This window comes from Bufo bufo, chromosome 6 (genome assembly GCF_905171765.1).
Source record: "Bufo bufo chromosome 6, aBufBuf1.1, whole genome shotgun sequence".
Lineage (NCBI taxonomy): Eukaryota > Metazoa > Chordata > Amphibia > Anura > Bufonidae > Bufo > Bufo bufo.
Genome location: NC_053394.1, coordinates 424,190,917 through 424,207,636, shown reverse-complemented (window position 1 = coordinate 424,207,636; position 16,720 = coordinate 424,190,917). Strand labels below are relative to the sequence as shown.

The 16,720-nt window shown below is 45.6% G+C and overlaps 1 protein-coding gene across 4 annotated transcripts in view; it reads left to right on the top strand.

Moving 5' to 3' along the window:
- RNF222 (ring finger protein 222) overlaps positions 1-14,171 on the top strand; it is a 40,225-nt gene extending 26,054 nt beyond the window's left edge. For 3 of the 4 annotated variants that reach the window (XM_040437513.1, XM_040437514.1, XM_040437512.1), the window contains 2 exons: positions 12,481-13,170; positions 13,204-14,171. In XM_040437513.1, coding sequence (XP_040293447.1) covers positions 12,497-13,132 — 636 coding nt within the window. In that variant the 5' untranslated portion in view covers positions 12,481-12,496 and the 3' untranslated portion in view covers positions 13,133-13,170; positions 13,204-14,171. Of the gene's footprint in view, positions 1-1,909; positions 2,045-12,480; positions 13,171-13,203 lie in introns of all 4 variants that reach the window. The other variant, XM_040437516.1, reaches the window with a different exon arrangement.
- Positions 14,172-16,720: the final 2,549 nt, after the last annotated feature.

The following is a 16,720-nucleotide window of genomic DNA, read 5'->3' as shown; positions in this document are numbered from 1 at the left end:
GAACAGGTAGTCTTACCCTTCTCCTAGTCCAGGGCCACCCTGAGGGCGAGCAGGAATATTAGGTTCTGGAGTATGAGCCCTCCCACCATCAGGGTCGGCTCATACAGCTAGGAGACAGGGTCAGAATTAGGGATTGATAGGAGGTGACCTGCTCCCTGATTCCTGTCCTGGCCTTGCATCGACCATCCATCTTCTGGCATCGCACGGCTGAGTGTTTTCCCCAACCTCAGCCGTGACAGTTCCTTTCACAGCAGTAAAGTCTATAGCAGCCTTTAACAGCAAAATGCCTTATTGACTGACTTTAAATGCTCAGTAATGCAGTTTCTGGACCTTTTTGGTTCTTTCCTGTTTGGCTCTCTCTTTCTGGAGTACTCTAAATGGTAAGGTCTTTCACTTAAAGGGGTTGTCCGGGTTCAGAGCTGAACCCGGACATACCCATAATATTATCCAGGCAGCCCCCCTGAGGTTAGCATTTGTTTCCGATCGACTTTCTTAGTTCTAGTGTCAACAATTGCCTAGCATCTTCTAGACAGCGTTGGTGTTCCTTCACCCATTCTGTTTCAGGCAGGTGGTTGACTATGTCTGGTACGGCTGCATCTAGGGGAATATCATCAGGTAATTTTCCTTGTTGAGCGAACGTCAGATAATATGGTGTGTAACCAGAGGAACAATAGACGGTATTGTTGTAGAGATAAATTAAGGGCTGTATTACACTACTAGATTTAGCAGACGATTGTCGGGAAGGAAGCATTCCTTTCCGACAATCACCTACTTGTCAGTGAAGGAGACCGCTGCATTTACAGTACAGACCAAAAGTTTGGACACACCACCTTCTCATTCAAAGAGTTTTCTTTATTTTCATGACTATGAAGGCATCAAAACTATGAATTAACACATGTGGAATTATATACATAACAAACAAGTGTGAAACAACTGAAAATATGTCATATTCTAGGTTCTTCAAAGTAGCCACCTTTAACTTTGATTACTGCTTTGCACACTCTTGGCATTCTCTTGATGAGCTTCAAGAGGTAGTCCCCTGAAATGGTCTTCCAACAGTCTTGAAGGAGTTCCCAGAGATGCTTAGCACTTGTTGGCCCTTTTGCCTTCACTCTGCGGTCCAGCTCACAACCAAACCATCTCGATTGGGTTCAGGTCCGGTGACTGTGGAGGCCAGGTCATCTGGCGCAGCACCCCATCACTCTCCTTCATGGTCAAATAGCCCTTACTTTCAAAGTTTTCCCAATTTTTCGGCTGACTGACTGACCTTCATTTCTTAAAGTAATGATGGCCACTCGTTTTTCTTTACTTAGCTGCTTTTTTCTTGCCATAATACAAATTCTAACAGTCTATTCAGTAGGACTATCAACTGTGTATCCACCTGACTTCTCCTCAACGCAACTGATGGTCCCAACCCCATTTATAAGGCAAGAAATCCCACTTATTAAACCTGACAGGGCACACCTGTGAAGTGAAAACCATTTCAGGGGACTACCTCTTGAAGCTCATCAAGAGAATGCCAAGAGTGTGCAAAGCAGTAATCAAAGCAAAAGGTGGCTACTTTGAAGAACCTAGAATATGACATATTTTCAGTTGTTTCACACTTGTTTGTTATGTATATAATTCCACATCGAACGATGTTGTTCTTAGTCATGATCTGAGATCTCAGATCATGACTAAGAACAACATCGTTCGAAACGCGTAGATCGTGGGGATTTAGTGGGATACAGTGTCACTGTTTGCTGTATGCACCTGTATTTTGGTGACTAAAATAAAGACCGGGATCTTTTCATCATGGCCTCTGGTGCTGGAGGCTTTTTCTATCTTGTGCATTTAGCTTGGAGTGGTCTGGCGGCTCTGTCTTTATCTTGATCTGTATCTTTTATTTTTATCTTTTGTCTTTGTCCAGGGAACCTTTCATCCTGGCTTCTGAGGCTCTTAGCTCTTTTCTCTCTTGTTCCAGCAGAGTTGATGGTGCTTCACTGGCCTTGGCTGTCCAACAGGGATGAGGTACTCTCCACTCCAGACCTCTCCTCTAGAAGGGGTAGTTTAGACTAACTTTCACTAACCAAACTCCTCCTTCTCTAGAGAGGGCTAGAATGAAAAGCAGGTTCTATTCTAGGTAAACTAGCTCTGCCATTGTTGCCGCCATCTGCTGGTAGATAAGTTACATTACACTTTAGGCCTCCTGCACACAAACGTTTTTTTTTTTTCCGTTTACGTTCCGTTTACGTTCCTTTTTTTGCCTTCCGTATACGGACCGTATACAGAACCATTCATTTCAATAGATCCGGAAAAAAAAATGGAAGGTACTCTGTATGCTTTCCGTTTCTGCATTTCAGTATATTCGTTCCGTTCAAACATAGAACATGTCCTATTCTTGTCTGCATTACGGACAAGGAAAGTACTGTTCTATTAGGGGCCAGCTGTTCCGGTCCTCAAAATACGTAATGCACACGGATGTCATCCGTATTTTCTGCGGATCACTTTTTTACGGACCGCAAAACCATACGGTCGTGTGCAGGAGGCCTAACAGTTACAAAATCAGAAATACAGCTTCACATTATGCAGGGATCTGGCAATAAATACACAAGATGACACAGAATCCACAGTAGGACATAGTGGGGGCGAAAAAGGGTGGTAATACCACTCGGGGTATTACATTCCCCGGCACTTAAGAACCAAGTCGCCCTCGGCTTGTGCTTAGGGTAAATATATATGCTCTCCGGGTACCTGAACAAATACAAAGTGCTGCATAAAGAACGGACTTACAAAGACTGACATATAAGACGGCTACCACTCAATAAGTGTACTTCACTTTATTAAGTACTACTCAACTCTTACTGTACAAAGCGCTCAATATTCCACGACTCGGCCATAATCGCATATGGAGCGTGGGGGTGTCATGTACTGTAATCTCTGCACATGGCATGATATGCCCACAAACAGAAGGGTGGCTTCATCCTGTAATCCCTTCCAAGCACCAAGGTCTATAAATATCTTTTCGCACGGTCACCTTGATGATTAAACAGGTAGCTAACCAAACATTTTTTCCTTAAGGTGGTGCACAAGGCCTTAGGACTAAAATAACCTTGGCTAAACACAAGGCTCTCAAACATATACACTAGGAGGATGAGGCTAAGCACTCCAATCTCTCCATACATAATAGCAGCGGGTTACCCTACACAATGTTAGACCTGCTTGTGATGTTTTGCCTCTTGGTTTCTCTGGTGTAGCAATAGGCTATATCACTCAGGAACCATTAGTATTCTGCATCCTCAGAGGCAGTCCATAATGACCAACAGCGATGTTAGATCTGCTTGTGACGTACCAGACGTCCTCAGAGGCAGTCCATAAAACTAAGCAAAGACACATGCTTACTATCTGGTGACCTGAATAAAGTGCAAGGACCATAATCCATACAAAATGCATATAAAATCAATTTGCGGCACCTGAAACACACAAAAAATAGTGCAAATCACAATGCATATATAAAAGGCACATTTTTAATGCTGTAAACTTAGTGCAATACGGCAATAAAATTACATCAGAGTCCATTTTCTGTGCTTGAGGGTAAAGTGCTCTGAACTAGAACTTTTAGTGCAACAAAGTCTTTTGTAATCCACAGGAACAGCAATGTCCTTATTTGTTATCCACATGAGGTAATATTTGTAGTCCACATAAGGCACAAAGTCATTTGTAATCCACATGGGTAACAATGGAATAGCAGCACAGGTCATGAGAACCATTTAGTAAAAGGGCTCCCAAACAACCTGAAAAGAGGGGGAAAAGAAAAAGTTAGCGCAATTCATGCGCAGCGGGGATGTAAATACTGATGATGGGGAGAGTCCTGACTCTCATGATAATCCAGGTGAGGGCTGAACCATGGCAACCTAATAACATAAAACAGATAAAACATGCCAACAGGCCCCAACCCTTCATACGCTGTCCACGGGGTGGCTCCCAAAAGTCAGTATTCTTTCAGTGGCAGACTAATGTTGGCGAGAGGCTCCCTATGGGAAGGGCCTCAGGTCCTCTTCACTACTGGAGCTGCTTTAAAAGGACATAAGAGGTTGGTCCTGCCTCTCGTAATCCAGGCGAGCTTTAGTGGTGGAGCGCCACTGCCCTCCTGTGGCAGAGCTGGGTAAAGACCGGGTGGTCACCTTCTTCACAGTAGCGGCCATCCTCTGCTTCATCGCAGCAGCTGCTCTGGTCATCCCGAAGGGTTCCAGCATCTCCGGCTGTAGAGGCTCCGGCAAATAATCTTCCTCTCTTGTAGGCGAATCTTGCGCTGCCTCCATCTTCCTCGGCATCTGACAATTGATGACTGTCGGGCTGATGGTTAACGACTCTATAGCCACACATGCTTGCTGTGGAAGAGATGTTGGGGGTGCTGGTAGGCCCGGCATGAGCGGTTCCGGCTCTGGCTGGGGTCTCTCCCTGAAGGGGAGCACTCCATTGCTGGTTTCCTGCAAGCCACGCACCCTACCGGTGATATAAGGATCATCCGGCTACTCTTTGGGTGCAGTCAGGGGTACCATTGGTTTTGGTAAGCAGACCATTGCCACCACGAATGGGCCTTGCAGTGACTCCATGGGGGTGTACTCGACCATGTCCCCCTTGTAAAGGTTATGACGGGCTTGCGGCAGATAAGGCCGCTTCACCGAGCGCACCTATTGACATAAAGTTCCCGTGCTGTTTTACTTTCCTGCACGAACCCGGACCCCATTTCTACCGAGAACCACATAATACTCCCGGTTCTCCTCTCAAATATAGGGTCCCAGGGCTGAGGCCGGTCCCACACGTTAACGGCCCAATCTTCCATGGCCTTTCTATATTCCCACATGTTGCGGGCCCGGGCAGTAATCTCCCTGCGGACCATTGGGTTCAGTCCATCAAATGAACCATGCTTTCTGGGCGGCAGAGTGGAGAATCTCCGACCGCCTCCGCCGCACCAGCTGGCTCGGGGAATGCCCGAGGTACCTCTATAGGGTGTCGCTGGACTTGTGAGAGGAAAATCTCCTCCGGCGCTGCCTTTGTTTTGGGGTCTTCACCACCCCAGGACATGCCGCTTCAGTCCTGCTGTCGTTGACGCGCCATCTTGCCGTCTTTAGCGCAGGCTGGAACTGAAAATGAAGGAGGGGCTTCCTGGGAGGGGCTTCCACTTCCTCACTTAACACAGTAACATCGCTCCCGGTGGGCAGGGCTAGGCTTTCCCGCTCTAACTGGGGGTGTTCCTGAATTTTCCTGCTCTGTTTGGGCAAGAAGAAGCTGCGCCATCAAAGTCAAAGATGGCTGATTAACCCTACGGATGCTGGAACGCTTGGTTTTGTGCTTGCCGCTCCGCAATAAATGAATCAAAGTCATTTTTAAAGGCAGTCATGTAACTCCAATAGGCTATAGAGTTCAATGGCACACAGTTTTAACGTATTAAGATCCTGTTCGTGACGCCAAATGTGGCGGGTATGAAGGACCATAGGCCAGGGGTCCCTTTAAGATGTTATAAGTGTTTTTTTGTTGTGACGCCAGTTGCATTTCAGCAACGATGTATTGGGTCCCTTCAAATAAATGGTGTTGGTGGTACCCAGGTGTAGGAATGCCAGAGTGGTGTAAGGGTTGCCTATAATGTCTCTTTGGGTGTTGTGGCGGTGCACGTATCACAGTGCTCCCACCTCAATATCCTGGAACCCCAGACGTGGTCACCCGAACCCGCTGTAGAGCAAGGGGTAGTTGTAGAAGGGATTGGTAGGAATGAGTTGAGTCCTGACTTGTATTAATGTTGAAAATAGCAGCTTTACTTGAATAAGCTTGCATCAGGAAACAATCTTCCAACTTTATCTTGATCACCAGCAAGCTTTGGCATTAAATTCTGGCAGGCAAACACATTAGGGTCTGCATCTGTCACTTTCTCTAGCTATGCTGTGTCAACTGGATTAAATAGAAACTTTTCTTTTCTTTATGCTGTACTTAGCTTGGAGTGGTATGACTCTGACTTTATCTTGATCTGTATCTTTTATCTTTATCTTTTGTCTTTGTCCAGGGAACCTTTTATCTCTCTTGTTCCATCAGAGCTGATGGTGCTCCACTGGCCTTGGCAAGGCCTGTCCAACAGGGAGGAGGGGCCTACTGCCTTCCCCTTACAGGGGGTACTCTCAACTCCAGACCTCTCCCCTAGAAGGGGTAGTTCAGACTGACTTTAACTAACCAAACTCCTCCCTCTTTAGAGAGGGCTAGAATGAAAATCAGGTTCCATTCTAGGTAAACTAGCTCTGCCATTGTTGCCGCCATCTGCTGGTAGACCAGGTACATTATACTTTAACAGTTACAAAATCAGAAATACAGCTTCACATTATGCAGGATCTGGCAATAAATACACAAGATGACACAGAATCCACAGTAGGAGATAGTGGGGGTGAAAAAGGGTGGTAATACCACTCGGGGGTATTACATTTGCAGAGTGTGCATAACTTTTGGAACAGTTGAGATTCAAAGGCAGATCCTTGATCCAAGAGAATCTTCTCTGGACAGTCATATGGTAATAGGAAGATTTTCCAAAGAGCTGCTACCAGATTTACTTGGTTTAAGTTTGACATGGTCATTGGCCACAACTTCAAGTGTTTTTTTTTACTCATGATTAGATGTAATGGTGCTCGCTGATCTTTTTTCTCTCCCCTGCTCAAAGCAGATGTTGGGCAATCACAACAACAAAATAATCGATGTCTGATGGTAGCTTCGGTTTTCTGAGTGCCAAAGTGTCCAGATCTGTTGTGGTACATTTCTAAGACCATCTTGACATCCCTCCGAGGTACTACCATTTGATGTAGTTGGTCATTGGTGGTAGGGTCAAAGGTTCTTCAGAGCAGTAGATCTTTTTTAGATAAACAGACATTTCTTTTATCACCAGGAAATGTCTGGGTCTGCTCTTTTTCTCTGGATTCTCTCAGACATTCTTCCACTTGAGAAAAAGTCTTGTACCTCTCCTATAACACGGCTCTCGGATTGGAGCCTAATACAGAGTTTCTTTTTGAGTTGGCAGTTCAGGAGCGACTTGCTGCTGAGAATGAGGCCGGGTTCACATCCGCTCTGTGAACTTCAGTAGTTCCGGTGAAGAAACAGACTGCCGGATGATACCATATCCGGAATAGCCAGAAACCACTGCGCACCGCCCGATCCCCATTCACTATAATGGGATCCGACGGGGATCTGGCTGCTTTCTGGCATATATGTCGGCTTTCAGCTGGACATAAAATGGTTTGTGTAGAATTTTTTGTTCGGCTGAAAGCCAGCATATACGCTGGATACAGTGACTGGATTCAGTGCCGGTGTTCACAGACGCAGATGTGAACCCAGCCTTAAAGGATTTCCTTGTTTTGCCTTCGACCTGATTGGTGTTCTCTTGGGGGAACCTAGAGAAGAATGATGGCATTTTGACTTCTTCCTAGCCATCATGAGTTAATTAAATCCATCTTCGTTGTCAATCTGGATAAGGCATCAGCATTTTCATGGGTTTTTCTTAGGCTGTGGAGTGCCTCTCTTTGTCGGTGTATGCTGTTCTAATTGGCCTAGTTGCTTCCGAATTTTCTCTTAGCTTTCTGCTAGGAAGGAGACTTGGTCACTCAGGGCAGAGAATGCATCTAGAATAGGAACTTTGATCACATGGCTGGTTTCTGCAGGCACAAGAGTAGGCAGTGGATTGCTGTCATTGGTAGATTCAGGCTTGTGGTCGATCCCTAGGATGTTGATAGCTAGTTCCTTGAAGTCTAAAAAAGGGGTGTCTGGGTGCTGCAGCACCTTCCTTGAACTGTTCCCTTAAGGTTTAGTCTTGGTTCTCAGCTTCTCGGGGGTCTACATGGATGACAGCCCTCAGGGCCTCTTGCAAGAAGGTTAGCGATGGTCCCAAATAGTTTCTATAATGATTTGCCCCAGCGGTACTCACTCAGATCAGCTGGCACTCTGTTCTTCAGTCCTGCATTGCAGGATCTTTGTAGTGGTTCTTGCCCGCCTGTTTCCAAGATGGCAACAGCCTTCAACTTATGACGCGGTATGGTTTATTTCTCTGTTCCCCGGGAACTTGTTGTAGATACTTAGGTTCACCTTGCTGGGCTGTGATTTCTTATTTTCGTATTTTAGGCAGGCTGTTGATTTTCCCACTGTCTACAGGGGGTACTCTAGCTGATTTCCACGCTTGGATGGGTAGAGCTAGACCTGGACAGCGAAAATCCAATATGCAGCCAGTAGCACGTCACTATACCTGTACTGTAAGCTGTGGTGAGTGAGGATACCCACGATAAGTCTCTTACAGCACAGTGTGGTTGTGAACTCCACAAAACACCCTGTGAACTCCACAAAACACCCTAGTAGGGCCACTTGCTTGGTAGGACACAGAGAATTTTGGATACTGTTTGTGATGCCAGAAAATATGCTGCAAGCCGCAGAGGAGTGGAGGATGGGATTAGTAGTGGCTCTGACTGTAACAATCACAGAAGTGAATAATAAAGGGAATTGTAGTACTCTTTCCTCTCTATCCTCCCAGAGTCTCTCTCTGCAGAATCTGTGACCAGCAATATTACTGTTGCAATGGTGGCTGTAATTTTCAACTGAGGTATACAGGGTTAAAGATGAGCAATGTTCATCTCACAACCGTAAAGTCTATAGCAGCCTTTATCAGCAAAATACCTCACTGACTCCAGTGCTCAGCCATGCAGATTCTGGACCTTTTTGGTTCTTTGCTTTATCTCTCTCTTTCTGGAGTACTGTAGAAATGGTGAAGTCTTTCACTTAAAGGGATTCTGTCACCAGGTTTCACCCCTGTCCGCTAAACATATGCTGATGTTCAGGGCCTCATCAGGATTCCTAATGTGGGCTTCTAAATGTGATCCGTAGCCTTATTTTGCTAAAAAACAGGTTTTACTAACCTGTCACTCAAAGAAATTAGGTGCCCAAGGGGATGTCAAGGGATGCAAGGTGCCGTCCGCACCCTCCGCCGTTCGTGCCCAGCGCCGCCTTTCCAGACTTCTGCACCGCCTCCTAATCCTCTGTGCCGCCTCTCGCTCTCCCTCCCTCCCCCCTCCTCGTGCTGTAAGATCTCGCGCGTGCGCACAGGGCTCTGAGAGGCTGGCGCCAGAGTGCAGGTCATACCTGGGTTGAGCGAAGAGCCGGCGCATGCGCACTTCGCTTCAAGAAGCCAAATCGAGAAGTCCGCACGGGCGCATCAGGCAGAGCCCTGTGCGCACGCGCGAGATCTTACAGCAGGAGGAGGGGGGAGGAAGGGAGAGCGAGAGGCGGCACAGAGGATTAGGAGGCGGCGCAGAAGTCTGGAAAGGCGGCGCTGGGCACGAACGGCGGTGGGTGCGGCCGGCACCTTGCATCCCTTGACATCCCCTTGGGCACCTCTTATTTCTTTGAGTGACAGGTTAGTAAAACCTGTTTTTTGGCAAAATAAGGCTACGGATCACATTTAGAAGCCCACATTAGGAATCCTGATGAGGCCCTGAACATCAGCATATGTTTAGCTGACAGGGGTGAAACCTGGTGACAGAATCCCTTTAAGTAGATAATCCTCAGAGGAGGTGATTCTCCAGAACTTTGGTCTTGTCCTGTGAGGAGTGAAGCACATGGAGCTGCCTCTCACTTCCTCCTCTAACTCTAGACTGAGCTAGGGGTGGATCCAGAATCCACACCTAACTTCTTGCAGGGGCTGAGTCAGGGTAATTAACTCCATCTCATCCATACAAAAGCTATGCTGGGTACATTATTAAAGTATGCTGCGGTTTGCTCTCCGGTATGAGAACGGAACAGAATGCATTTTGCATTTTGTTCAGTTACGTTTTGTCCCCATTGACAATGAATAGGGACAAAACGGAAGCGTTTATTTCCGGTATAGAGACCCTATGACGGATCTCAATACCGGAAAATATTAACGCTAGTGTGAAAGTAGTCTTACCAGATGGTTGGGGGCCACACAGAATGATATCGAGGGACAAATGTGGCCCCCGGGCCGCAGGTTGTGAACCCCAGGTTGTGCAACCCTTTTATAAAACCATCCACTGTTCCTGCTGTGACCACATCCGGAGGTGTCTATTCTACAGATTCACAGATCTCACAGTCAAAAAGAAGCACTGACGCCTCTAGAGACGGAAGCAGTGCCCCTGTGCCTTTTGAGGGGATTTTACATGGAAAAGGTTTTCGCCATATTTTTTGTACGGCCCATTTATATATTTGTATAGGTTAATCATGTCCCCCCCCCCCCCTAGACTAAATAAATGTAATTCTTTTAATCTTTCCTCATAACTAAAGGTGGATTTACACGGCCTGATATTCGGGCAGATTATCAAGAAGGAACGTTCCTAAGAATACTGAATCCCAATAATCTGCCCGTCTAAATGTGCTGCCGATCAGCCGATGAATGAGTGAAATGCTTGTTTATCGGATGATCCTGTAGTTCGTGCAGGCACATCAGTTATCATTTCTGGGCAGCAGGTCGTGTTCTCTAAACAGCAATCTGCTGCCCAGAAATGAGGACAAGCGATCGCAATAGTGATCCCTTCTTCTCATACTGTAAAGGAGATAGCTGCATGTAAATGCCGCAGTCTACTTCACTGAACGAGCAGCCGACTGTCGGGAGGGAGCGCTTCCTTCCCAACAATTGGCTTTAGCTTAGCCAGTGTAAACCTGCCTTAAGACCCCCCATGCCCCTTATCAGTTTGGTCGCTTTCCTTTGTACTTCTTCCAGCTCCAGAGCATCCTTTCTATGGACTGGTGCCCACAACTGAGCTGCATATTCCAGATGAGGCTGCACCAAAGCTTTGTAAAGTGGTAATATTACATCCCTGTCTTGCGAATCAATGCCTCAGTTAATACATGACAATATCCTGGTAGCCTTAGAAGCAGCTGGTTGACATTGTATGCTGTTATTTAGTCTATGAACGACAGGTACACCCAAATCCTCCTCTACAAGTGACTCTCCAGTGTTACATCCCCTAGGACTGTGATGGCTAACCTCCGGAACTCCGGCGATAAAACTACAACTCCCAAGATGTACACTTGCTTGGCTGTTCTCGGAACTCCATAGAAATGAATGGGGCATGCAGGGAGTCGTAGTTTCACCACAGCTGGAGTGCCGGAGGTTAGCCATCACTGGTCTAGGACTACTACTACGGTATTACTACCCAGATGCATAACTTTACATTTATCCACCTTGAACCTCAGTTGCCAAGCTGAGGCCCAATCACTCAGCAGCTGAGACTTGTATTACGGTATGTCAGCAAAATACCCAAACAGTGCCAGCTGAAGGACCCGTAAATACTGCCATACCAGTGCCAGCCACGGAGCCCCCAAACACTGTCCTAATAGTGATGTCATAACAGCACCAGCCACAATACCCCTTAAAGGGGATGTCCAGCACTTATATAGTATATTAGTAACATAGTAGTAACATAGTACATAAGGCCGAAAAAAGACATCTGTCCATCCAGTTCGGCCTGTTATCCTGCAAGTTGATCCAGAGGAAGGCAAAAAAAAACAACTGTGAGGTAGAAGCCAATTTTCCTCACTTAAGGGGAAAAAAATTCCTTCTCGACTCCATTCAGGCAATCAGATAACTCCCTGGATCGATATTGATAGTCTATTTTCAGGATAGGCCATCAATATCTGTTTAGCAGGGACCCAACACCACTCAGGAAGTCCAGTGCCAAAAGTAGGTTCTGGAACCACACAGCTCTGTCGATTGTGTAGTGAATGGAGCTGGTAAATGCAAAGCTGCTTCAGTTGAAGTGAATGGAAGCAGAAGCCAGCTCCTTCCACTACACAATGTACAGAGCTGTGTACTTCTGGTCTTACTTTCGGTGATGGAGCTACTCTAAAAAAAGATGATTGGCAGGGATGAAGGCTGTCAGACCTCCCCCAATCAGACTGTGATGGCCTGTCCTCGTGATGTACTGGACAACACCTTTAATGTCCCATAATCAGCCCATATTTTCCCATAATAGCAGAATTTTCTCCCACTCTGGGCCAGGCAGTGTCACTCAGTAATCCCCAAAACAGTGTTGGCCACCTCATAACATTGCCAGTCAAACATGACCCCATATAGTGCAAACCACAATACAAGTAAGGCTAATTTCACACATCAGCTAAAGGTATCCGGTAGGCTGTACCAGCAGAGGACCATTCTGCCAAAGTTCACCGGCCTAGCCAGATATGGCCATGCACCACCGGACCCTATTGACTATGAAACAATCCAACAGTGATTTAGATGGTTTCCTGCTTGAACGCCAGGTATCGACTGGACAAAATGCATGCCGGATCCAGTTATAGTTAATGATGTCAGGCATGGCAATATCTGTCTTGGCTGGATACCTTTAGTATATGTCTGAAAGTAGACTATGGTATAACATAATACAGTAATACAGCCATATTATAAATAACATGATTTGATGCCAACACTCTATCATCTCATAGGCCATTTCTTTTTTTGCTTTGTAGGAAACAATTGAAAGCCATGTCGGGTGAAGACAATGGTAAGGACAACCTTACAAATGAGTGTCCTGTATGTTACGAGCGTCTACAGAATCCGAACATCTCTGAGCGGAGGTTGAGCTGTGGTCATTCCTTCTGTCATGATTGCCTGGTAAAGTATCTCATGACGGCCAAGAAAGAGGGTTCCATAAAGAAGAATATCATATGTCCACTGTGCCGCTATGTGACATTCCTCAGCAAGAGGGGACTTATTTTGCCGCCAAATGCTGGAGAACTCAATCAGATTCTAGAGGTTCCTCACAGTCCTTCCTTTCTAAGCCATTCCACTGTAGTAGGGAACTCCAACACCTTGGTCATACCCATTCCTGAGACAAGCGGGTCACATAGTCCACAAGACCTTTGCAGGTGCACATGTTCTGTTGATACTAGCCCAAATCTAATAGGTCATTCATGTAGCTCTCAAGTCTTCATCATCAGTGATCAAGGACAACCAATGGAAAGCAGCGATGAAGTGGTCACCAGTAACGAAACGCACCATATAGATGCCAGGGCGAACTGTTGCCGCTCTCCATCTTTAATAATGATATTGTTATTGATATTTCTTGTGGCTGTCTTGGCGGCAGTTCTTCCATGGATATTGTTGGTCAAAAAAACATGAAGAGAAGTTTGCCTCCCTTCAAAGGTTTTGGGCCAGGAGAAGAAGTGTATTTGGCACTATCTAGTGTGAAGGAAAACATCTAATTTGAGATGACCATCACAGCAAAAAGTCTTGTCCTGCCTCATCCAGAGATTGCAGGAGATGCATGTCAGAGTATGTTGAATAAACCTAGACTGGAATTTGCCATATGCAAAGATGGTGGGTGGATACAATACAAGTCTGTGTTGGACTATAAGATGGTTCACTAAACAATGGCACCTTCTGGGGTCAGTTTTTAGTTAAAAGAAGATCCTTCTAAGCCTTGAAACAGGTCAACCATGGCAGGTCTGTTCTATTAGATAGATTACCACTGACCTATTTTTGTTTGCTTGAGACTGCACGATTTGCACCAATAACGAAGGCCTTTCAAATGTGGATCATTTAAACATGTATGTAAAAATATGGAGAGAGGCTCGCATATCTATACAAGTAGAATTAAAAAAATTATAAATATTTTCTTCATAATGGTAGGTTTGCGTAAAAGACTCTGGGACTCTCGAAACTATGCTGTGAAAATGAACCAATCTATTCTGATTTCTTTCATAAACACTACCACACCTGTTCATAGGTTGTGTGTGCAACTCAGCCCTATTCAATAAAATGGAACCCAAGCACAGGTGTGGCCCTTTAAGATGCATAAGACCTTAAGGTCAACAGAGAATCCTGCTTCTTAAGAGTTGTGTATTGACACCTCAACCCCTTCCATGGATGGCTAAGAGCGGCCAGTATACATGCATATTAATATATGTGGCATTCTATTTGTCCCCTTCCTATTTCTCCATTCTGTACTCCTGGGTGCATCATGCAGTAGGAAACTGGCTCTTAGTCCTGAATATAGTCCAAACGTAAATACCACATTGTGTACAAATGTGGCGAGCTCGTCTGGACTTGATTTACAAGATGGGTATAACTCAGAAAGGGTGGTGCCACCTTTTCTGTGGCCAAAGTGATGTGATTTTATACTGTCAAGAAGGGAATCCAGAAATTATGGGGTAATTACAGAGTTAATATGTCAGCTTTAATATTATGGGGTAATTACAGAGTTAATATGTCAGCTTTAATATGTGGTCACTGAACCTGGTTTGGAACCTTATAAAGATTGAGGTATCTGCCGGTACCGAAGCCGACTTTGGATTCCTGTTTTAAAATGTTTTTAAAGTTGTACAATTGAGGCCCAAAGTTATTCACCAAAGTCTCGCACGACTTCGGACTTAACGAAGTTTGTCTCGCCGAAGCCCATACCTTTTAATGCTGTACAGAGGCAGGTCTCCGTACACCATTAAAACAAAGTTCTTGAACAAATTGGCTTTGGATCTTGGATCTGAAGCTTGATTCGCTCAACAGTACTGGTAATATTTGCATATAGCTGTACAGTGGGCCCCCAGAATAAATTTTGTGCCCTAGGCACCCCTGTCTGACACTGTCTATGTTATGGCTCTGGGAGAGCAAGGAGTAAAAAATAAAAATGCAAAAACAGAAAAATGTCATGTCCTCGAACTGTTAAAGGGGTTTTCTGAAGATATTTTTATTGATGACCTGTCCTCAGAATAGGTCATCAGTATCTGATCAGTGGGGGTCCCCCACCGATCAGCTGTTTGAGGAGGCACCACTGCCTGCAGCAGCACCGCAGCCTTCTTGCAGCTTAATCAGGGGTGGCCAACCTTACAGACGCATAGAGCCAAAAAGAAAAGAATTTATGACTACCAGGAGCCACAAGCTATACATTTAAACACGAGCCACTGTATTTTTCGCCCTACAAGATGCACTTAGGTTTTAACAAAAAAATTTTATCAGACCTCAGATCAGACTCCTAAATCAGATCCCTATTCCTCATCTGACCTAAAACAAGATCCCCAAACCTCATCAGACCTCCAAATCAGACCCCCAAAATAAGACCCCAATGCTCAAATCAGACAACACAAATCAGACTCCCAGTGTCAGACCCTCAGTGCTCAGACCCCCCCAATGCTCAGATCTCCCCCCCTTCTCAGATCTGACCCCCATACTCAAACCTGACCAACCCATGCTTAAACAAGACCCCCCATGCTCAGATCTGACCCCCATTGCTCAGATCAGGACCCCCCCATGCTCAGATCAGACCCCCATTGCCCAGATCAGGACCCCCCTCATGCTCAAATCAGGACCCTCCATGCTCAAATCAGAACCTCCCATGGTTAGATCAGACCCCCATGCTCAGTTCTATAATTTAAAAAAATCTCTTCCCTCTCCTGATCAGGCACTGGGTTCCTTCTCGTGCACCTGCTACTCTGCAGGTCTGACACGCTCTCCACTGTGACCTGATGAGCACATCGTCAGGTCATAGTGCTGCTCTCCACGCACTACGTTCTCACACTGTGTGCATCAGGACGTAGAGGAGAGTGAGCTGGAGCTGCAAAGTAGCAACAGTGCCCGATCAGGAAAAGAGATCTGAGCATGGGGCGGAGAGTGAGCCGGCCTGACTGCTTCCTGGCTCCACAGCTAGAGCCGCACTTGAAGAAGCAAAGTGCCGCATGCCGCTCAAGAGCCACGGGTTGGCCACCCCTAATGTAGTCCATGTGACATCACGTTCATCGGTCACATGGTGTAGGCGCAGCTCAACCCTTTCACCAACAGCTGATCGGTGAGGGGTCCCGGGTGTCAGACCTCCACCGATCAGATACTGATGATGTACCCAGAGGATAGGAACACCCCTCATAAAGAGCGACCATTTTAGAGTTCATCATCATTGCACATGATATCAAGGAAAACAAGAGGATATTTATTGGGGGGGGGGGGAGAGTCCAACCAAGCTCCCTGCTTTGGGTAGAGTTCTTCTTTTACTATCAGCCATTTCAGTGCACCACGGTAAGAAAAGATTTTTACAATGTGAAAAAGTTTTGAAAAAGAGCTGAACACTCCCAAAAAAGTGCATTAAGAATGAAAATAACTTATTGATATATGTCTTCACATCTTTATTCACTGAGTTTTCTTCTGCACTGCAATTGTCAAGCTGCTATAGACAGTGCGCAAAAGTCAACGTAATAATTAAAAATGACTGTGATACAGAATAAAATTGTTTTTGAATAACAGAAATTGATGATGTTTTTTTTTATTTATATACTTATTTTTATGTATCATGACCAGCATTGTTATACCACAGACCCTTGGACTTACAGGTGCAAAATACTATATAATTACACAAAAGACTATTTTGTGGCTACAAAAATAACATATTAAATTTTTGGAGTGTTTTATAATCCATCCCATCCTGTAGTATAAACCTGACCATAGACATTAAATGCATGTTGGCCGATGTCGGCGGGATCAGGCGACCATCTAATGTGTATGGTGGTCTCCCCAATCACCCTTGATGGCAGCTGGATTTCAACATGCCCAATCCTTTTATTTTTGGTAGCTAAGGCTAGTTTCACATATCTGTCAATCCAATCCTCTGCTGACACAGCCTGCCGGATACTTCTATTCACCGCCGGAGCCCATTGACTATAATGGAACCCTATGGGGATCTGGGGGAGTTTCCGGCATCAGTGCCGAGATTCAGCTGGACAACAA